Below are 24,833 nucleotides of genomic sequence, written 5' to 3' on the forward strand. Positions count from 1 at the left end.
TGTTTAATTACCGATGGTAGCAAACTGTGTGTTTCTTAAAAGTCCTGGGATCGATGGTTGTGTCTAACACTTCTGTTACACCTCATTCGAAACTAGGTCAGATTACCGGCATTAGACGTTTCTTTTTGCGTCGCAAGTCTTCACACCCTTTAGTTAATTACTATAAACAATATGTTTCTGCAATCTTGATTCTATGAATAATGTCTCAAATTTGACTGATTTTGATTCATCTTTAATAATTGTTTGAGATTCCAAACTATAGAAATGAACACAAGGTTTTATAGTTAAAGTCTAAAAACTGCTTCATTGATAAATTTGTCATTATTTTACTGGAATTTCAAAAGCAAATCTTTGATTGACCATTTCTAGAGTAGGTGAAGTGGCTAGAAGAGGGTACCTGCAGTCTCATGTTATAAGCTCCCTGCAATTTTTTGTTGTTGACATTATCAAACATTCAATATTTATGTTTATTCCTGGAGTCAAAAGGCTGTTAAATTCTTTAATCCTTGAAATATGGCATATTTTGGTAGATCTGAGATTGTATAATATTTAAAAATAAGTCGAGAGTTAGAATAAATTGTTAGTCTTAAAATCCTTCTTTTTGCTTTTCAAGCCATACTGTATGTGTTCAAGAGCAGATCTTACTTATTGGTCTGTTTATGATGCTTCTTCATCTCATTACTGAGGGGAGTGAGTAATGGAGGGGAGGGAGGAGGAGGAGGGAGGGAGGAGAGTAATTAGCAATGGGAAATCCCAGGTTAACCCTAGTTAGTATACTGGAGAATGGTCCCTGAAATCTGTCCAGAAATGGTCCAAAACATGCTAAATGTCAAATAAAAGTCACTCATTATACCACAAATATATACACAATTAGTATGGTTTACTTTGTGTTGCTGGTTAAACATATTTGCATGCAAGCTTATGATCTGGACTGATATTGCACAAAGAGAATATACATAAAATTGCCCAATTTTGCACATATATTAAATTACACTGACCTGTACATGTTTATTAATCTCCAGTATTTTCAGTGCAAGTACAACACTGTTTACAGTATTTAAAGCATAACAGTCAATTATTTTACAATATCTAACTAAAATGGTACTTAATTGCAGATGATAGCAGCTTTGTCCCTCCCCTTTCCCACTACATATCCCCACCCCCCCTCCCCACCCCACCTTGCCCATTCAGTTTGAGGTCATCATACTGATTGCAACATACATTATCCTGTAAACAAAGCTTAAATAAATTCATTTGAAGCAGTGTTTGAAAGGAAAAACCAATTTGAAACCATTATAAATTATCCTTAGTTCTGGAAGTCAGGACGGGCTTCGGTGGTGCTTTGCATCTTGTTCACAGAGCTGTGTGAGCGATTAACCTTCTACAGCATCAGTGCAAATCTGGTCTTATTCTGTACGAGTGTCTTGAAGGTGGATAGCGCCACGGCACTCACGATATCCCTGGCTTTCACCGGTACTTCCTTCTTTCTTCCGCTTTTCGGGGGATACATCGCCGATACTATAGCGGGAAGATTCAACACCATATATGGAAGTGCCTTACTCTACTTAGTGGGTATGTTTAACATGGTTTACTGTATACATATATATACACGCATTTACAGTCGTCAATATTTTGACTCTGTATATTACCTGCAGTCTCTATATGCAACCTGCAACATTTATCATTTAAATTAATCGTGTCTAAATTCTGATAAACTGTCCATGACAGTGTCTATTGAATCTGCATAATTTTCTGACTGTATTGTACCCTATGGGTCAGATTGCCATTATCATCGTGAATTCCAATATTATTTATGTGTGTATGTATGTATTTAGTATGTATTTTAGATCCTCCTGAGAAGTACAATTATTATTCCTCCTTTAAATCACTTTCTGCTTTTCATATAGGTACTGCACTTTTACCGGCTATATCTTATGAGTATGAACAAGGCTTCGAGGGACCTGCGAAATTGGCGTACTTTGCAATCGCCTTGTTTCTCGTGGCAATTGGAACCGGAGGAATCAAAGCCAACGTGGGACCATTTGGGGCACAACAGTTGGAAGAGTTTGGAGAAGGGGCCATTCGGTCCTTTTTCAATTGGTAAGTATATTTACATGAAAACGTAATGAGTAGGAAAATCCAGAACAGTGAAGAAACTTTCAGCCCCCACTGGGATTTGACCCCGGGCCTCCCGCTTTGTATGTGGACACCCTAACCAACTTTTTGACATATATATATTTACATATATATATATATATATATATATATATACATACCCAATCATAACCGAGCATAACCTTAATTCTATACATTTTGTAGAGGTCCGTAATATGGCTAAAGTGATATGTTCTTTATAGGGAGACTACCTGCAATCTGTAAACTAAAGGCTATAAAATAATAATAATAATAACAATAATAATAATATATATATGCCGACAATCTTCTCTTTAAAATAGTTTCAATTCCTGCTACTCCTTGTCACTTTCGGTGATCATGCACTGAAGAAGAGCTAGTTTCGCTCGAAAGCTCTGCAAAAACCAAACATTGGCTGTTTTCCTTCCAATCACTTACCTAATTTAATTATTGTATCTCACTCGAGATCCAGCCTTTCTCTAAATGCAGCATAGTTGCTTAACAGTTTTTCCATTATTCCTATATATATATATATATATATCGCTGCAATTTAACAACCTCTAATAATCACAGGAAACATAGTTCCTCGGGTATCTGTCAATTGTCTTGTGTTTTGTTTAATATGCATATTGCATGAAACGGAAGTGCATGTTTAGGGTTAGTTGCATCATACCTAAACGGGAGCACTAAGGGAAAATTGTGGTCAATGGCAAATTAGGGTCCCGCAGGAATCCCTTGCCACACAAGTTTCCTGCAGTCATGCGAGGAGTTAAGTTGGGACAAATTGACAAACTGGATTGTGGTGCAAATTCTTCAATTTGTTTTCAGGTTTTACTGGTTCATTAATGTCGGATCTGGTATCTCTTTCTCTCTGGTGGTTTACATCCAACAAAACTATAATTTCTTCTACGGTTTCCTGATTCCGACTGTCACCATCCTCCTCGCCAACTTACTCTTCCTCCTGAAGAGAAGGGAATACATTAACCACCCTCCAGAAGGTAACTAGAGACAATCTGATTCTTTAAAGTAAATTACAACAATATGTAGGAATCATTGTGGAGAGGAGGGGGAGGGGAGGATGAGGAGCAGGGGTAGGGGTCTGGGAGGAGGAGGGGCGAAGGTCTGGGAAATCAGACCTTGATGGGCAACTAATGAAATCTTTAAATGCAGTTATAAATCACCAGGTCAGGATATTTATAACAAGTACCATCAAGTTCATTACTCAAACTTTCCTTTCGGTTTTGATTAAAACATAAAAAAATTTAACTGATTGGAAATCCAGCTGAAGTTGAGAGTTTTCACATTGAAAGTAGCCCGTTTTAGATGCGGGATGTAATGATAATAGTCGTAGCTTTTCGATGTCAAGAGCACAGCATTGTTATATTGATGGGTCGATAACTGTAAATGCATTTAAAGTGTTCTGTATCATCCCGGTTTATAATGGGTAAAAAGTAATTCATGAAAGTGCCTCAATATGCAAAGTTATTATTTCCTTCTTTTTCATGGTATTATCAATTTGAATCGTTGCTCAGTATCTATCGGTACATATAAATATGTATGAGGGAGTCTGTGTTGAAGTTTAAGAGAGAAAACACCAAGGAAACTACACACAACCATATGTACAGTAGTATATATGTATGATGGCGAAAATCACTTGACAGATATTTCATAGTCTCTATTTAAAGTTGCTATTATATGTCATTCCTCTAGCTTTGGTTCCCCATGTTAACCTATGGAATGATTGTATGTATGTATGTATGTATGTATGTAAGTATGTATGGCTTTCTAGTCACTTCGCCCAACAACCATTTCGCCCAACTGCCATTTCGCCCAACCAGCCTGGTCATTTCGCCCAACCAGCCTGGTCATTTCGCCCAACCAGCATGGTCATTTCGCCCAACCATCATAGTCATTTCGCCCAACCAGCATGGTCATTTCGCCCAACGGTGTTGGTCATTTCGCCCAACCTTATTTTTACTAATATTCAGTCAGAATAATATTACTTTTTCTATTCCACTAGTTCAATTTGATTTATTTTGGGTTAGGTTACTTCGTAATAGGTAAATAAAAAAGTGAGGTCCGCTCGATATCGATTGGAGTCTGAGCAGTTATTTCGGGTATAATGGGAGGATTACACTACTTTAGGCGTTTACGCATACAATGGAAGTTATATTATTATACAAACACAGGGGAATCGGTCTTCATAAAAACCTATCAAACCTAACCCCTAAAACACTGATCCATCCTACTGACTAACAATTCCCGAACGTTTCCTTATTAAATTGAAAAAATATATAAAACCCATCCGTTTTATTGAATTACTATATTTAATCAATGTAACCACTTTATCAATGTAACCACATATGTAATCACATACTTATGTAATCAATTTAACCACGACTTGAAGTTTCTTAATACTTGGTTCGTATCCCGTAACGTTAACAATTCCCTAACGTTTACTTTTGAAATATCATATTTAATCAAGGTTGGGCGAAATGACCAGACTGGTTGGGCGAAATGACCAGGCTGGTTGGGCGAAATGACCAGGCTGGTTGGGCAAAATGACCAGGCTGGTTGGGCGAAATGACCAGGCTGGTTGGGCGAAATGGCAGTTGGGCGAAATGGTTGTTGGGCGAATTGTCCTGCTTCCGTATGTATGTATGTGTGTATGTATGTATGTATTTTAGATCCTCCTGCAAGTAAGAACTCTCTTAGAAGCCATCATTGGCTTATCAAAGCCGCAAGCTGACGGAAGCCAGTCTCTTAGATTCGTATTTAACGTCCATGATTATGAATTGTCAGTTGTCAACAACTCTGTAACTGGACGACGTACATTAATCTTGGAGTGACTCGAACCGGGGACCTTATGATTGGAAGGCACCGGCGTTAATCACTGAGATATTAAACACTCCACAGTGTGAATCATCAGAAGAGGATAAAATACAAATCACTATTTTCGTGGGAGTGTCATCTGTCTTAATTATGTACATGAGCTAACTAAGTAATTTTTAAAACATCTTAAGCAGATACCAAAGATATAGTAGAAGCTATCCTGTGGGAACTCTCTTTTACTTTCCTTCCCATCGGCACTTGAGGTAGCATACTCCATATAATTGCCCCATTGACATACACACTAAATCGTCAAAGTATTGTGGTCTCTTAGTGACCCCTCTTAGAAGTTCTCACCGGCTAAACCCTACCCCTCCCTGGATAGCTGACATGTTGGCCGTTAATATGACACCTTCAAATTTTCCGTATCATGACCCTGCAGTTTTCGTCACTTGTAAACAAACCTCTTTACTCAGTGGTAAACAATTTTCAAACGCTGCTCCTGGGAGGCCTAAAGTGGTCTCAAATTGCCTCAATTGACACAAATTATGCACCACAAATTTCTTCCATTTTGTGTACTCCCAGATCCAAGCCACAAAAGAAGAAAAAGATTTTGTTTGACAGCAATGATCAAAAGAGGTGTTCTCCTGTTGCTTTTCTGCACTTTCTAGAGGGAGGACACTCAGGCATATTGATATAGACTCTTATAGGAGTATGCTACCTTAGGAAACGGGAGTATTAAAGTAACACAAGTGTTTGGGCTTCACAGGTAAAGGAAGAATACACATACTAAAACGCAAGAATTAAGACTAAGAAATCTGTGACATTATCATTGCCGCTCCACCGAATTGGACCTTAGTTTTGAGCAACCAAGATTTTAAAAAGTTGGTCATTGTGAATCGAAAATTTATTCTAAATTGTTCTTCAAACTGGTCGTGATGTAATCTGAAGATCGTTTGCAGTGAAAAAAATAGTGTTTTGGTATGGTGAGAATGTGAAAATACCTACATTAATCAATTAGTGGGAGAAGTGGTAGAAATATGTATAAATAGATGTCGCTCGTTTGCTGTTCTCAACACCCAGGATAACTCGACATTCCTTTGGAATTTTCTGACCTCTCTCTTTTTTCTTCTATAGGAAGTGCTCTGACAAACATTGTTAAAATAACAGCCACCAGTACCTGCGGTCGTTGTTGCTGTTGTCGTTGTTGTCTTGGTCGTCGTGAGAGGAGGAACTCCGATCCAGTCGAGAGTCCGAACATTCAGAGTCAATTTGATTATGCAAAGGAATCAAATGGGGGCAAATATCTGGATTCCGAAGTCGAGAGCACCAAAAGTATTCTGAGACTCTTACCGATCTTTGGTACATTTATTCTGTATTGGACTGTTTACAATCAAGTGAGTGATGAATCATGTTACCGTGGCGATTAATTTAAATCATGTCTTTGGGTGATGTATTCGTCTGATTCTTGTCTTACCTAATTTCTACAAGAATGAATTAACTTTAACATTTTGTAGGTCTGCAGTCTAGCTGAAGAACTGACATCACAGTAATATAGCCTTAAAGGAGAATTCCATAGATTAAGCATATTTTTACAGCTGAATTATCTTGAAAAAAACTAGACTTATTATAGACACATTACTAGCACTCAAATTTCTTCCTTTTTTTATCCCTTTTTTTTTTCTTTGAGTATAACATTATGAAGACTGTCAATTCTGGACTAAAGTAATCTAAATTTTTAGTGTTCTTAAATTTGGCCTGTGTATCTTTGCAGATGTCTTCAACATATTTCCTCCAAGGTGAAAGACTTAGACTCAAATACAACGATTTCACCTTACCTGCGGCCATCTTGAATCTCTTTGATGTGATCGCGATTCTGATCTTGGTTCCGTTTTTTGACCGTATTTTATACCCTGGTCTTCAAAAGTTGGGAGTCAATTTTACCCTCCTCAGAAGAATAGGTGAGTCTTGGAATGTCCAGGACAAACGATGGTATCTGATATACTTGAAAAAATTTGAAATACAAAGTTAATAAAAACCTAAGCCAAAACACAAAGGACTCTTAATTATGCAAATATTGAAGTTTGAAACTAATTGCATATCTGTTTTTTGGGTGTGATTTTGACAAATATGACAGGTTGTGTGATGTGAATTACACTTTCATAGGTTAATCTGAGTGGCCAAGTTTAGCGAACATGTTGATTCCACAGCAGTTTCGGCGGAATGTCATTACATGTGGGACTTTCAATGGTGTATTTTATCAGTATGTGACAAACGTTGTGGAATTTTTATCCTCTTTGGTGTCTTAATTGTTGTTGATATGAAGCTAAAGTACTGTTTCACATTATTGCTGCACGTTTTATGTACGTGAAATGGTAAACAATTAACAACCCGTAAAAGCTGCATAATATGCAATGAATGGGTTGTAAACTTTATTAGCAGTGCCTAAATTAATATTACAGCTGTTTGGTTCAACAGAGAAAACACATTTTGTTTACCAGAAAATGTAATATTACAATATTACAACATTTAATTTGTACTTATATCTATGTATGTATTCTTACACATATATATATTTTGTTTTTTCTTTTCTTTTCTTTTCTTTCTTCAGGGAGTCTTCCAGATTGTAAGCTTTTAAGCTTTATGGAAGACTTCCTCCACTTTGTACTTTTGTGGCAAACAAAATAAAAAAATTAAAAAAATATGTTTTTTGTCAGTTGCAAACTTTTCAAGGGTTTTTAGCTTAATTTGGTGAATTAAAGTAACAGACTTTTATGTATAGGTAGTTTAATTGTCTTTCTGTTAATGGATGAGTTAACTATCACCACCAGACTAATGGAGACTGATTTAACACGGAGTGTAACAATTACAGCTTGAAAGTACATGTTTTGATTATAATTTGAAAAAAAGCAAAGAAACACAATTTTAGCTAGAACTTGCAAGGCAGTCTGCCGACATGAGAATTAACTTATTTTACACATGATTTCCATGGTCATGAGAAAAACATGGAAAAGTTGTGATTGAAATTTGGAAGTCATTCCAGGTGGCCTACAAAAGACATGGAAAATAGTCAAAATTTAAAAGGTTATGGAGAAGTCATGGAAGATAGAATTATCTCTTAAATTATTTCAAACTTTCCGTTAAATACCAAAAATAGGCATTTAGATGTAAAAACGTGCACCCAGGACGCAAGCATCTCTATTTGAAGAATCTTTCTGCATCTTTGTTTCCAATTTCTCCTGTTTAAATATGTAGTCTTGCTCAAACAAAAAATATTGATTGGCCAGAGTATAAGTTAATCTTGATTCTCACATTCTGTGATCTAATGATTCTCAGATTCTATTGTTTTTTTTAATACTCACTTCTCAGTATAAATCACTTTAATTTTGAAATTGCATGTTTATTTTTTTTTTACATTTAATATATGAACGAAACCTGACTAGTGACAGTTAAGCTCAGGGTTTGTATTTCAAAACTGTATGAGTTGTGTTTACAATCAATACAGTCTCAGTACTGACTTAAATTCAAGTCGAGTAATACAGACTCAATTCTTTGCCATCGTTGATAGCAGGTGCTTTGAATGATCTCCAATTGAAATTTTACCAGTTTTATTATTTTAATCCTTTTACGATTGTTAAGCATTTTAATCTTTCTTTTTTCATGTTTTTTTTGCACTTTTGTTTGTGTGTTTGTTTACGTTTTTTTAAGGAACTGGAATGTTTCTGGCCACGTGCTCGGTGATCATCGCAGCAGTCGTCGAAATCGAGCGTAAGAGGATCATGGAGGAGGGCCACTACATCGCCCAAAATCTCTCGACGGAGACCTTCAATGCATCTGATCTATCTGTCTTCGTTCAGATACCTCAGTTTGCATTTATCGGGGCAAGTGAGGTCTTTGCCAGTGTCACAGGTACAAGTGTGCTATTTCCTCTTTCAGCGAAGAAAACCGATTTGTCTACGAAACGGATTGATCGTGTCTGATTTGACATCCATGCACGTAGAATTTCCGTGTGTGTTTAGTTTTACTTTAGGGCTAGAAATTTAAGCCAACAGTATCTCATTTGAAACCTCCATGCATGATCTTGGATGAACACTGGCCTTTTATCAAGCCTTCTCTTCTAGATGAGTGTTCAGAGAATGACCAGGCAGGCTTCTATAATTCCTGATCCTATTTGGCTCTTGCTTCATTAATGGCCCCAACATGATCGATGAGAATGTACTCAATGTAGTACCTCAACCGTCTGACCACCCTCTCAATATACGAAGGGAACTGTAGGTCAAGATACCATAAACATCATCACCACCATTCATCATCACCACCATTCATCATCACCACCATCATCATCACTGCACAGCATTAATAAGGATCATTTGAAAATTCGCCCTTTAGTAAGACTGCCGTTCATTTTTCACCACTGCCCACTTCTTCCCCTTTCAAGGTGATTAGACTGGAACGTTAGTCTGTGTGTCATGTAATCAATTCGCCAAGCCTAGCAAAGGAAACAATGTGGAAAAGTCACTTGCACAGCTCAAATTACCCCCCCCCCCCCGATGCTGGAAAACTGTTATGGCAGTGGTATTAAAGGGCGCGTTTTCAAATGTGAAAAAAAACACACACTGGAGGACTTTCTCAAATTCCGTCATCACTGCCCTGTACAGTCAGATTAAAAAAAATTATAAACAAAAAATCATAGGTATGGCTATGAAGTATTCATTTGACTAAATGACAGTTTTTCTTATGAATTGATATGAAATTAAAAAAGTATGGAAAGAAGAGTCTGAACCAGACATTTAATGTTCTCTGGTATTTTAAAGCTACCGATTGTTTTCGACAAATTGTCAGAATTATTAAAAGCAACGCAAGAACTGAATGTTGCTAGCTATGATACAGTGGGATGGATCTTACATGTTTAGCAGTCACCTGGGTTACAACCTAGCAACACAAGAGTTGCTTCAGTCCATGCCAATGACAAAGTCATTATAAATAGGGAAACCTCCTTTCCCAATTCACAAGAAAACAATTAAGCAAAGAAACTGATGCTTCCCACAATCTCTGCCGTATCACGCAGAACAATTACTTGACACATTTGAGAACCAATTTAAGTTTTTAATTTTTCCATATATTGCAACACGTATTTCTTCATAACCCTATCGTCCTAGCTCACCATGTATGCTCATTAAGATGCACATATTAACTCAGGTACATGTCCACAGCGTGTAAATCTGTAACTCATATCCTAACTCATAGTATATAGTCACATGTGCACATCGACAATGTTGACTTAATCAAGCTCACTGCATCAACATTAAAATGCTATTCTCCTTTCAAATTTGTGCACATTTGGGAAAAAGTGCAAATAATAGTGACTGCAAGAAGGTATACCAGCACTCGTATTTAACTCAAGTACATGTCCACAGCGTGCAAATCTGTAGCTCATATCCTAACTCATATACAGTCACATGTGCACAGTGGCAAGTTGACTTAATCAAGCTCACTGCATCAACAAAAATATGCTATTCTCCCTTCAAAATTTGTGCACATTTGGGAAAAAGTGCAAATAATAGTGACTGCAAGAAGGTACCAGCACTCGACACACTGATCATGGTAGAGATAGTGAATAATATAGTAAAAGTTAAACTAACCCAAATGACAGAAATTTGTCTCTCTTCTGCGCTCAAAATGTCACAAAGGTACCAGTATTTCTACTGAGCACTAACCATTTCCAGGGATGCCAACCAGTACGATTTTATCGTATTGAGTACTATAAAACAAGTGAAATACGATAATATTTTTCATCTTTCCAAAAAAAAAAAAATTATATTTTTTTTAAAGGTAGTGGGAATCGCATAGAAACATGTACCAGTAACCTTGACAAACATCTTGAACAACTAGCCTACATGGGCGGGAAATACGCGGAATTGCCAGCTTTACAATTTTCTCATTAAATGTTAATGAAAAAGCAAACATTTTACTTGCCCGTTCTTACCAGTAAAACATTTTTCTGACATTTCACTGGCCCGTGGTAGTGTCGAGTTTTCGTGAAAATCTGATTTTTCTCTCCAAAATCTGATTTTTGTAAGATATCCAGTCTGTTTTTTTGTGTCAAGAGGTTGGCATCTCTGCATTTCAAGCTGATAGACAGTCTATTTGCTAAGACATGTTGAGCTGATCAGGTTGAAATTTTTACTGGTATCCTAAAGGTGTCTTCAATCGTTAAACAGAATGCTTGTACTGATACTCAACAAATCTGTAATATTGTTGTACTAGGGAGGTGACAGCAGGGGGAGGGGGGGGGACCACAGCTAGGATGGGGGACCACAGGGGGAATGTATCCACCCTAATCCTGTCCCCACCTGTTTTTGTGAAGCCCTCAAAAGTTTTTTCCCCTTTCATGAGTTGAATTTGCCCTTTTTTGGTAAGAACAGTAAATATCCCTTTTTTACCCTTTTGTAGTAAAACAGTGCCCTTTATTTTCTGAACAATTGCAAAAATGGCAAAATCAAAAGTTAGATGTTCTGCTGCTCCTTGAAGCTAGTTCCCGCTCCTCTTCTCATGTAAGCCCGCTTCAGTTGCCTCTGTGTGGGGAGGGTGAGTTAGTATGGATTGAAAAAGGGGGGTGGTGGTGGTTTAAGAGTAATTACCTATGGCATCAACATTTACTAAAGTATTATACTGCAGAGGTGGAGTGGGTTAGAAGTGGATTAACTGAAGGGGAGGGTGGGGGGGGGGAAGTGCCGAGGAGTCGGTGCAATACATATTTAAACTGTTGCTCACCAACATTTACTGAACCGTTGGGCTATAATGAGATTGTGGAAGGTGTAGGAATGGATCATAAGGGGTAGGGGTTGGGGAGAAATGCAGTCCATCTTGAGTTCTGTTTCATGCTGCGTACATTTGAATGCAAATATAAGAAACCCTACTGTAAAAGGGATAAATTGCTCAAACTCTCTCTTCCCAACTAGTTCATATTTCAATCAGTGCTGCCTTGAAAAGCACATTTCTTCCTCTTATAGCATTGGTGAAAGAAAAGTTGTCAGTGAGAGTTTTCCAACTTTGATTCCATGGAGGGTGTAAGACCGTATTCTTGGGTTTAGAAAATCAGTAAATGCATTTTCAGTCGCAGAGGGACTGTATGGATTATTCCATTGAAGTCCCATATTGCATACAATAATAATAATATTAAGTAATATTTATACAGCGCATAATCAGCAAAGCTGCTCAAAACGCTTTACAAATGTAAAAAAAAAACTAAAAACATATAGTAAAAAAAACCTTAATATTAAATATATAGAACCAATAAGGCATACAATATAAAAGCCTAAAGCAACAATATAAAAAACGCCCGTACTAAACGATAAAAAAAAATATATATACATATAAAAAAATAAAAAAAACCTAAATGCATATAGCCCAAACAAATTCAGAAGTATGTAAATAGTAAAATAGTTTTAAAAAAATAAATAAATAAAAATATGTAGTCACATGCACCTTTTTGATCCATCGATTTTCATCTTTCATCTTTTCGAATTCAGGATCTACAAGGAACTATTAATTTAATCTTCTAGTTGTATTTAAAAGTCATCAGTATAGATCCAAAATATGATGATGATGATGATGATGATGATGGTGGTGGTGGTGGTGGTGGTGGTGGTGGTGGTCGACGACGACGACGACGACGACGACGACGACGACGACGAACATGATGATCATGATCATGAACATGATCATGAACATGATCATGAACATGATCATGAACATGATCATGAACATGATCATGAACATGATCATGAACATGATCAGGAACATGATCATGAACATGATCATGAACATGATCATGATCATGATCATTATCATCATCATTATCATGATCATGATCATGATCATTATCATCATCATCATTATCATCATCATTATTATTATTAATTATTATTATTTGATGAGACCATCTCCAGGTAAGGCAGCTTGGATAACTGGTTGATAGAGTACAGGGCTTGTGACCCTGAGGTCACTGGATTTGAATCCAGTCAAAAATTTCTTTCTTCCTTTCTGGCAAATGTGTTGTTCCTTTACTGATTCATTGATTTCCTATTTACATTTTTGTGTCTATGAGTTTATAGTTGGTTTACTGTCATGATATGATTTATTTAAAATTATTGAAAAACTCTTTAGTGGAAGCAACAAGTTGACAAGTGGTGACTGTTTCAAATCTTGTTTGATTTTTTATTGTTTTTCTTGGGGCGGGTGGGGGAACAATTCATTCAAGAACACCCACTTGGAGTACCTAAATAACAATCATGACACTATTTCTCTACATGCAGGATTAGAGTTTGCCTATTCTCAAGCACCTGTAGCCTTGCAGGGGGTTATTATGGGTCTGTTCCTCCTGACTACAGGACTCGGTAGCTACTTCGGCTCTCTGCTGGTGCTGATTGTCAACTCCATCTCTGGAAGTAAGTTTTCTTTAGCCCTGTTTTACACTTGAGAGCGAGCGTGTTGTCGAAAACCCAGGCTCACCGTGTTATTACTGCTTAACTTTGATAATTATACACAGTAGCTACAGTATAGGGATTAGGAGCACCTCTGCACATCACTATACCCGATAGAGCCTGATACTCAGCACGGAGTCTAACGGAATTTGAATTTCAAAACCAATTTATCCTGAATTAATGCTGCACTGTGGGCCCCTCCCCCACCCCCGGGGGTCTGATCTGTAATGTAGACAGCTTTGACTCCCAAGGCTGTCAATATTTCTCATGGCAAAACATTGAAGTTAAATAGTTTAGGCAATTTGAGGGTTGATTAAATCCGTACCAGAGATGGTTAAGTTGTGTCCTTAAGCAAGGCACTTTAATCACATTTGCCTCCATTCACCCAGGTGTATAAAATGGGGAACTGTAAGGTTATTTGTCATTGTAAATATATCTGTGAGTGTCTGATTGTGAATGGACCATATGGGATTTCCTGCAGGGGATACATAGGACAATGTGGCACACTGTTTTTGGTTGGGAGCGACTATTTCAACTGTTCACTCAATGGATGTATTTTGCAGTTCATGCACTGTATTAGGATTACAGGTGAGCAGGTAAACATCTGTATGTCAAACTCAGAGATAAATACCTCATGTGACAACCGGTGTGCCCAACTCAAAGCAAAATATCGCATTTGACGACTGACACCCCGAGCATTGTCCAGTCAAGAGATTTGGTGAAGTATTTTGATCCAATAATTTCTGATCAAATACTCAAGATCCGATATGTCATTTATCCTTAAACTTTATGACAGAGACATCGTCTCTTTTTCTATTAAACCATCTCAAACTTTGCAATCGTCAGTCGTAGAGAGGAAGAACAACTCTATTTGGAAAAGCTAGTAAAGAAAAGAATTACATGAAGGCCACGTTTATCACTCAAATTGTATTGCTTCGATAAAGGGGGAATAAATGAATGGAATAAGACTATGACTTCCTCTCAGTCGGAGTTTCGCCTCGATTTGCATATTCTGGTTGAGTTCAAAACCTTCATGACCTCTTCCATCTGACTGAATAAATTTCATCAACAGTGTACGGTACTCCGTGGTTACCCGACGACCCAAATGAGGGTCACCTGGAGTATTTCTTCTTCCTTCTCGCGTTACTGATGGGGATTAATATCGTCATCTACCTGGTAGTCTCAAACTCCTACGAGTACGTTAAACCGACCACGTACATCGAATTCGATGCAGACGACGCGGCGAATTATTCAGGAGAGCAGGGACATTCTGGGAGGAGAAAGCAGCCACCTAGAGCAGATGGTGGGACGTCAGAGTCAGAAATTTGAGTAGGTAGATTTAAAAGAGTCTTAACATAAGTTTACGCCAATTTTGATACCTTTCCCTATGACACGAGACAAGTGTGCGTAAAACCCTTATCATGAGACACACATTGTAAGAGAGAATTGCTTCTAAAAGACACTGACCAGTTAAAGAAAGGGTGTGAAAAGATCAGACAAATTGCTTTGTGTTTTGGTTTGTTTTGTTTTTTGACATGCTGTATGCATTAAGGATCAGAAATCAGGAGGAATAGAGTTTGTTAGGCTCACACCCAAAACTGTTCTTCTATTTGCCGTTGCCTCTGTGTCATGGTTATCTGTCATGGGCTAGTCGGTCAAGGCAGTCACTACTGGTACAATTGTCAGTGCTAATAGAACTGTGCAACTACTACTACTACCCACTCTTCAATGAGTCCGTTTTTATTTATTGAAGCATCCCTATAAGAGATATATATATACTCATTCATGCCTACAGTGTAAAGGGGCAGCACTCCTATTTTTGGAACTTTTTGACACGGTAGTGTGCTCATTTTATCCCTGACCAATATACAGGTCCTTGTGTATTGATATATATATATATATATATATATATATATATTATATATATATATATATATATATATATATATATATATATATATATATATATATATATATATATATATATATATATATATATATATATAATGCTAGGATAGTTTTGGTACACATAAGACTATGCAATTAAAGTCAGGGACTTTTGCTGGCCGATCACAAGACAAAAGTGCATTCCTTTGTGGCTCTCAACAATTTGAAATAAAAAATATAAAAAAAACACTGTTATCATAGAAACGCTCTGTCTAAATAGTGCTCACAAACCATGGAAAAATTTTTGTACAATTTAAGTAAATGCTACTTTCGGTTAGTAATGTGAATGGCAGACATGTGACTCATGAGTGACAGGCATGTGACTCATCAGTGACAGACATGCGGACGTGTAACAGTTTTTAATTAACGACATACCACTACTGGATAAAAGGGATGTGGCTTATGGGTGGTTACGCCAGTATGGTCTTAACACATAGCATCGGCATGACAACCATGGGACTTATGGGTGGTTACACCTCTAATGGTCTATACAATATGTGACTTTTTGGATGAACGATGTTGGATCTGTAACTGCATGTTGCATTGCGGACGACACACATTGGACTCCGGAGTGACATGTGTCACGAATGAATGGACAACATGTCACTCCTAGATTATTGAATAGTAATGTGTGGATATATCTGTGACAGGTGTGTGACTGTTTGGTGACAAATATGTGACTGATGGTGTAGTAGTCATGACAACAGCAATTCAAATCAAATCAGAGAAGGCAAGTAATGCTTTAATTGATTATGTTCGATTCTTCCATTCAAGAGGTGAGACCAGTACCCTTTCTGTTTTAAACTTCCAGGACATTTCTTCCTCGTTTTTTTTTCCTCTTTTGTCATCTGTAATGGTTACACACTGACAACCATTACATCCGTTAGTTGTGTAACGTTTGAATTGAGCGCGAGAGGCAGGTTATTATACTATACAGACGATGTATATAGCTAGTAGTTAGTTAATAATAAACATTCCATGCTGAAACCAGTACTTTATCATTTTCCATATATTTGTTTTCAAAAAAGCATTTTAGCAATTTGATCATTATGTGTTAAACAAATATGATTTGCACAATATATTAATAAGACAATCTTACGTATCCAACAGATTTATTCATTTAAGATTTTTTTTTTTGGTTAGGAGTTTAACCAAAGGGAGAATTATGGGAGTCACATAAGGCAAAAGTAATGCGCTTAGATTAAACATCTGCAGGTTATTTTTAAAAGGCTCAATACCAGTTTTAAGTATCCTGTCGCGTATAGGTTTTGTAAATTTAATGTAAATTTACTAATGCACAATAGTGACTTGTTAACTAGTGTGTAAGAAATAATTTCTGGTTTGGTTATTAAACTCAGGTGTTAATAAAAAAATTAGTTTGCTGAAAAAAAATATATATTTGAAATTGCAACGAGTAGGAAAAACCAGATCAGTGAAAAATTATATATGCATATATATGTACATACAAACATGTCTTTTTTGCTTTTTCTCCTGAATTTTGTTCCTTTATCATGCTCATTGTGTTGTAATCTGATATAATGTCAAAATAATATGGTTTTTTGTTAGGAGAGATTTGTGCATTGAAAGAGATGCTTCTTCAGTTATACCTCTCAAAATAAATATTTTGAAGGCCTAAAAAAAGTAGTCTTTCTGTTTTGTGAGTAAATGATAGGCCTGTTAGTATATTGGTATACAAAGTGTTACCTCTCAAGGACACATAAATTATCCTACAACATGAATGTAAGGAAATGTAGAAATATCTCACCTTACAGATTTCTATAAATTTACAGAAATTTCACCCAAAATATGTAATTTGTCACAGGAGGAAACGAAAACAGATATTTCACAAAATTCTGACATTCTGAATACAAACAATAACCCTTGACCTTTTGTACAACACCGTCATAGACCGGCCAATCACGTTCTAATATCTATGTCAGCTGACGCATACAACTATATCATTTCTTGCTGCACACCGAGAGAGACACCTACAGGTGAAATACTGACATGATTTCTGGGATACTGATATTCTGTAATGTTTTACTGTAATGTTTGGAACTTCTACAAAGTACTTGAGAAGTCTGTCATAGGGTGTAATAAAGTAATACATCAACTGAAGTGAACAAGCAGCTGTGTAAACCTTTGGAAATCAATTTTTTACCAAACCTGTCATGTTCAATCAAGTATTTCTGAATATAAGATAGCAGTTCATAAATTAAGATGGCCATGCAATGTTTCCTAAACAATTGGACATTAATCAGGGAGTCTTCCACCCCTCCTCATCTCAGGTAAAAAAAGACAAAAGTGAAGAAAATAAGCTGCTCGGCCAAAAAAACAATTCCTTGCCTTAAATCCTTTGAAAATACCTTACCCTTGGAGAGCAGCAACAGTGGCTGGTCTTGTCATTTCAAACTTCTGTCTTCAAAGCCCTGATATGGACTGGGCTTAGTTTGATGTACTGAAATATACTTTCTTCTTGTTTCAAACTCTGGGTTACTTTTCATAGGATTTTACTTTAAATATATATATATATATATATATATATATATATATATATATATACTGTTTGATCTTATTGTGATAGAATTTACATAGGTTTTTATATATGATATTTTATTATTATTTTTATCCTTTTCACCCCTGTTTCATTACGGTAGTGCAATTCAGTAACATTGACATATATCTTCAGTTTACCACAAAGTGTGTAACTATATATAGCACTTTTTTCAGTATGCAATAACAGTAGATAATAGTTCATAAATCTATAGACCTAAGCAAGCACAAATCAAAAAGTTGTAATCTTGGACCTCAAACATTTCACTCTTGCCAAGTATTTTAAGTACATGCCAAAGTATAATTATTTCTTCAAAATCTGCAATTTTCTTTCAATTCCCCCCCCCCCCCCCCTTCGCCCAAGAAACTGTCCATGAACAATGGTGCTCATGGAATGGTATCTTTTGCTTGCATGCAATCTCATAAGTGTTGCTCTCAATGAAGTTTGGATAAATAATTTCAAACCCTTGATCTTTCTAAAACTGCATCAAAATATACTCAAAATTTTACCACAGATTGCAGGTAATTTTCATAATAATGCAGTTATGAAATTTGTACCACAGCAAAGAAGATACCTTTTTTTTTTGCAAGTAAGGTGGCATCTCTCTTATTGTGTCGTTTTGCACTGTAGCAATATGGCATTGGAAAGCCTAAGGTATTGCCCTCTTGCCATTGTTAAGTATTCACACTTAACTTTTAGAAATATTATTAATGTAACATGCAGTTTCCTACTAGGGTTTTTAATGAGATTTTTAATACTGTATTTCCCACTCCACTCACTACTTCCATCCTCCCCCTGCACCACCCCTCCTCCCTCCCCCCCCATAAAAATAAAGTTGGATGCAATGGAGATTTGTTTTTGAATTTTTTGATTTTTTTTATATCCATTAGTAAAATATTTATATAAGACTAGAAAGTACTACCAGATATTTCAGTTTATAACCATGTGTGTATATAATAATGCACTAATTCTGAAATGTTTAAAATTTTATAAAGAATCAATATATTTTGTTCTTCTTTACTTCTGACAAATCATATTTTATAATCACTTGAAAAATGGTTTGTGGATCACATTATCGAAAAAAAAAATTGCACATATATTTGATACTTTTCACATTTATATAGTTCGTATTTTTTAATACACGCAGAATTTTAATAAAGAAAATATATCATTGATATTTTGTTGCCTATTGTATAAGTTTTTTCGTGTGAAATTCGCTTTCTTTTTTCATTCAATAAGAAGAGAAAGTTGCTGTTTGATTCCCATATTCGGATTGGACATAAGTTTGATAAATATTCAACCAGTGGAGATGGAGCATATAATTATCATTAATTATTAGCTGATTAGAATAGTGCTATTCACGATATTCCAAAATTGAATGTTCTAATTAAGTTGACAACTTTCGGATACAAACGGTATGAAAATCAGACTACTTGTAAGAAAAATTGCGATTTGTCAATCGAGGTAGTATGGACGAATGGACGAGCGCAAACGATGTGGGCATCCCTTCCAATGTACTCGCGTAGGAGTGATATCATTATTTCGTCGATTCGAATGTAAAAAAAAGTTCCCCTGACTGGACCATGAACTCCGACATCTCCCCTGCTCACCCAGATCCGCCCCCTTCCTCTTCTCAGTGGCGAATGCCACTGGTCACTACTTCATATAATAATGCGGTAGGTATTCTTTACTCCTAAAATTCTCTTTTTCTCTCTGCTTTACCCAAACATTGACATGCTACCAAGTGCAAGGAAATCTGAGTGCTGCATTTCTGAATTGCGCCATCACATTGATATGACCATCCTTTTCATCTCGTATTATTACTTCCATGTTTCACCTACAGAAATGTGTTTACGCTTTTTAACTATGTTAAGTTTATATCTCCAAGCAGCCATGTACTTCTATTTTTTTTTTAAATTTTCATGTTAATCATTGTTGCAGATATATATGATATCTATTACTAGCGTTATGACGTGACGTCATGTAAGAACTGATAGATTATATATTTTTGGACGCATTCGTATTAAAAATGCGCAGTTACCTGGCAGTTCCCCGCGGCCCCACCCCTCCAAGCCTACACCCACTAAAACACATACACACACACACAAATATGTTGTTTGCATTTCCATCTGCTAAAGTCTTCAGACAGACAAACTGGTCTCTTTTACATGTATCTTTTACATGTATCTTTACATGTATCTTTACATGTATCTTTTACATGTATTAAGTGAGGCTGTAAGTAGCACTCTTCGTATAATAACAAACTGAGCCCAAAGTAATTACGACGTCGTTGTGAAATAACTAACCAAACTACAGAGTCGGAGAGTGAAGCATGGCCAGTTATGGGAAGTATCACTGATTTAATGTTCCCCCACACACAGAAGACAGAAAACATATATATCACATAAATAGCACATAGTCGAGCCACTTTTTTTACGTTTGTCCATATTTTTACATTACTTATTTTCTGTAATGCATAACTTGTCTAAAATATTGAAATTCTTAAAAATGACCTAACGTTGGCGTTAATTTCAGTGTCAACACCGTTAACAGTTTACCTGAAAGATGTGATCAGGAAAGCAAAGAGAAAGAATAAAGAGTTTCAAACCCTATTGACACCATGGGCGGCGATCATGGGGGGTGGGGGGGGGGTGGGGACATGTCCCCCAATATTTTAGGTGGGGGATATAGTATCTAATATCCCCCCAATATTTGGTGGCATAGTCTTTTTGTGTGGCTATAAATAGAAAATAATGCGTGAGATTATTTATCCAAGTCATATTTGGCGGTGGCTAAAACTTCATCAAACACATGCTGCACGAGGTAAATGACTCTTCGTGGTCGTTTCTGTGACCTGTGACCGTATAGCATGTTGTCACTCATGATTATTATCATAATGTCTGTACATCTCTTGTGTATGAGTGTAAGTACGTACAATCATATATATGATCCACATCGATATGGGTTCAATGTGTTTCCATTTGGCCTGTTTCCTACAAGATTTCTAACCGCAGGCGCGTAGCCAGGGGGCGAAGGGGGAGACCGCCCCCCCCCCTCAAGCATATTTTTTGTATTTTTTTATGATATCGAAGTTTTATAGTAGCAATTATAAGAGGTTTTAATATTTGTACACCAATAAATTAACTGTGTCTGAATTTTCGAAAATTCCCTGACCAACATTCTTCATCATACTTCCCTCTACTCGTACAATTTTGACCGGTCTGTTAGGGGTTGAAGGGTTTTTTTCTATATTGGTTGTCCATAGATGATATTTTGTGCAACATCATGGGCATGTTTTCAAGTGAATTTATTATTCAAATTCTGAACAAATAATGGGCTTAAAACCTTGAAAAGTGGGGCTGACGGGTATTGTAGGCCGTTACGTAGTATTACCTACAAAAGCAATGATCCACAGGATATGCGATGAGGTCGAACATGATGTGTGACTGGTGACAATCTTGAAAAAAGTTATGGATGGAGAAAAAAAAAGCTATTGGGAAAAACTTGGTTCTCAGGCAAAAGTGTACATCTGGGTGGTCATTTTCAAGCCCGCGAAGTGCCATTTCCGGTGATCTGGGGGCTACCAAAACCAGAATTTTTTTGTACGCTGCGCGCCAACCGATGGTGGCGCTCCGCTTAGATAGTAATATACAAAATATCACGAAAAGCGCGCAAACAATTTGGGGGATGAAAGTTGCTACGCGCCTGCACCCAAGCAAATGTCCCCCCCCCCAATATTTGAACCACATCGCCGCCCCTCCCCCCTGATTGACACTATATGACATCGCAGGTTTACAAAACGGACAGCTCTCCGACACATCTTTACGATATCTTCCAAACGAACAAGATATTTTCTAGCTGTTTGAAGTAGTTATTCTTCACAAAGATCTCTGTCATAAAAGTCAAATGTGATGGATGGGCTTGTTTCTCATTTCCCAAATATGCTATCATGAAGTCAACTAAGGTCACCTTGGATGCTCAGATTTCAACAAGCACACCATGCAAGGCATATTTGTCTCAATGAGAGATTTAAATGTTCTCATAGAGCCTGTGTCTATACGATTGGTACTGATTTAGAACTAGTTATAATCTTCAGGAAACAAGGTAGGCTACTAATTAAAGCGTTTAGCAATTTTTAGCCTGCAAACTGAATATCTTTACTTAAGACCTAACTTATAAATCGTACAATGGAAACACTCCGAAACACTAGTACAATGAGCTAGTTTTAACAGCTATCTGTCATGTGCCGATCGCCCTCTCCCGAACTCCGAGCCTAATACAAACGGTGCGCACGAAGCACACTGTATTCAAAGCGACGGGTTCAAAATGATCAAGGAATATATACTGTAGTCATTATGGTAGTGCGGTTATAAGAATATACATGTATAGACTATACGAAAATATGCCAATAAGATAAGAAAATTCGAGCTGTTCCAATTTTGTCTCTGTGTTATGTTTTAAATGATCGACGGACGCTGATTGTATATGTCCAGAGGTTCGAAACCGGTAAGGAAGGTCGTAATTCCACTGTAGGCGTTTGTCACCTGTATCGAACAATACTAGTTCTGTTTAGGTGACATATTTTTGCCTTACTTTAGAGACCAAACAGGATGCTAACCAGACTCGAAATCATTTGTGATTCGTAAAGCCGGATCTCGAAAGAGATACTTTGAACAGACTAATGGAGGTAAACGACAAAAGGCAAATGAATATATATATATATATATATATATATATATATATATATATATATATATATATATATATATATATATATATATATATATATAATTGAAATCGTAATGAGTTGGAAAACAATTACGATATATATATATATATATATATATATATATATATATATATATATATATATATATATATATATATATATATATAGATATATGTATATATAGTATATATACCATATTCTATATGTGCTGGGTTTCTGAAAAGAACAGATTCTATGATCTTAGCCACAAGGCTGAGAGCTAGTCGTAATGCATTGTCGACGTGAAATGACTAATAAGCCTTAGTTCAACTGTCCCGTGGATCTATAAACTGACATTTGTGATTTCGAGCTCAACCGAAGCACATTTTTTGAAATGGCCCTTCTGTGCACCGTGAGTCACTTACTGATAGTGATACTGTTTCTTCGCCAATGCGCTTGTTTTACTTGGCTTATACCTCCTATTCTCACTTTATATAACAAAGTAAAAAAAAAAAGCGAAAGAGAGACAGAAGGGAAAGAAAAGGGAACTACAATCCAACATGAACTTTACGTTTATCGATGAACCCTGTAATGTCATAAGAGAGACTTTCTGGACTCTGCATCCTGTTGGAATTGGATCAACCTTAGAGCCTATGCCTATATAGAATGTCTCTGGCAGTCAGCATTTTACTTCCTTGTTTTATCATGAAATTTAAAACTGACGAACTAATCAATTACATACCACGCAATATTTACCAAAGGAGAAATACGTTATCAATTTCGGCAAGGAATTTCCTTATCTTTCATGGAAAACTCGGCAGTATATCGTAAGCCTACATAGTATATTCCTTAATTCTCTTCGACATGTGTTAAATTCCGCAAAGAGACGTATCCTAACCTGATTTGCATTGTTGTCTGTAATACAATCACTACCCAAGGGACCTAGAATGGGGGCGTTCCACCTCCCAACCTACCCTCCCTCTCCCAGGGACGTGCACATGATTTCAAAGGTAGGGGCAAACTTCCAAATTTCTCACGACTGCATGATTTTATTGTTGGAGGCATGAACCTTTATGGAATGCATGTAGGCGGGTTTGATGTTCGTGTTACTCTGACATATATATGAGTGGACACATCGGGTTGTCGGTTAACGACAATACCTTTCCCACCCCGCCATGTACCCCAGTCAATCGGAGTTACGGATCGAGAAGATAACGCGATCTTAGGCATTGTTGGAACTGACATGGAAGAGTGGGGTAGGGAATTGATGGGATGGGTTTTCCATTATTCTCAGTCACATCCTATGAATTACTTTCTCGTGATAAATATCTAAAGAATTCTTAGTCCTAATGGATATAACATGTTGATGACCTGATGGCTTATAACTTTTTCTCTTTATAGCTAGCCGTGAAATTCGTGGTACCGACACCAAGAGGGGCATTTTCATGTCCGTCAATAATTCCAGAAAATTCCAGGCCCACTATGACTAATTTTACCGCTTTCCTCACCCTCCCCTATTCTCCCAACCCTCCGGCAACACCCATCTATCTTGAATCAAACGAGGCTGTGCCAGGGTATCTAATACAACTTATAACTTTGAACTTAGCTTCTTTTCCAATTCATGATGTTTCCGATAGTGATCTGTAAGTTTTTATCACTTCAGTTTCATGTTCGTCATAACGAGCAATAACTTATCTGTTTTGGTATTTGTTGCAAGGTATCCACCATGCTTTCTAACAACATGACATCACTGTCAAGTAACCGCAACGCCTACCTAACTATGCATCTTATTACTATATTATCTGTATTAACTTCTGATTGGCTAACTGTATCAGTGGCTCTGGTATCAGGTGGTCGCGCCCCATTTTAACGTATTACATGCGTTGCTGTTAACACTAGTAAGATGCGGTATTGAATTACAAAGACTACATCACAGAGCCTACTACATTACTAAGCGTATTAGTTAGGATAACGTATTGCCCTGCCCACTTTCTGTTCCACGGAAACTCTTACTGGCACTTTTACGATCCCTATTGACAGAAGTACCTCTCGAGAAAATTTGGTGGATTGAAGACCTGGGATTGGTAAAGATAATTAACATATGAGTTCTTTTAAGTGTCTTGCAGTTCTCTGCATATTTTACCGATTTAACTGTGTAAATAAAAAATACAACGCG

The 24,833-nt window shown here is 36.8% G+C and overlaps 2 protein-coding genes across 4 annotated transcripts in view; both read left to right on the plus strand.

Annotated features, from left to right (window-relative positions):
* The window catches only part of LOC139968862 (solute carrier family 15 member 4-like), a 29,157-nt gene extending 10,033 nt beyond the window's left edge, over positions 1-19,124 (plus strand). For all 3 annotated transcript variants that reach the window (XM_071973439.1, XM_071973441.1, XM_071973442.1), the window contains exons 3-10: positions 1,311-1,572; positions 1,908-2,100; positions 2,962-3,131; positions 6,100-6,359; positions 6,737-6,923; positions 8,671-8,871; positions 13,281-13,412; positions 14,521-19,124. In XM_071973439.1, the coding sequence (XP_071829540.1) occupies positions 1,311-1,572; positions 1,908-2,100; positions 2,962-3,131; positions 6,100-6,359; positions 6,737-6,923; positions 8,671-8,871; positions 13,281-13,412; positions 14,521-14,777 (1,662 nt within the window). In that variant the 3' untranslated portion in view covers positions 14,778-19,124. The remainder of the gene's footprint in view (positions 1-1,310; positions 1,573-1,907; positions 2,101-2,961; positions 3,132-6,099; positions 6,360-6,736; positions 6,924-8,670; positions 8,872-13,280; positions 13,413-14,520) is intronic.
* A 5,416-nt stretch (positions 19,125-24,540) lies between these two features.
* LOC139968863 (gelsolin-like protein 2) overlaps positions 24,541-24,833 on the plus strand; it is a 32,207-nt gene continuing 31,914 nt past the window's right edge. The window contains exon 1 of the mRNA XM_071973443.1: positions 24,541-24,741. The gene's annotated coding sequence lies outside the window, so the exon portion shown is untranslated. The remainder of the gene's footprint in view (positions 24,742-24,833) is intronic.

Source organism: Apostichopus japonicus, chromosome 6 (assembly GCF_037975245.1).
Source record: "Apostichopus japonicus isolate 1M-3 chromosome 6, ASM3797524v1, whole genome shotgun sequence".
NCBI lineage: Eukaryota > Metazoa > Echinodermata > Holothuroidea > Aspidochirotida > Stichopodidae > Apostichopus > Apostichopus japonicus.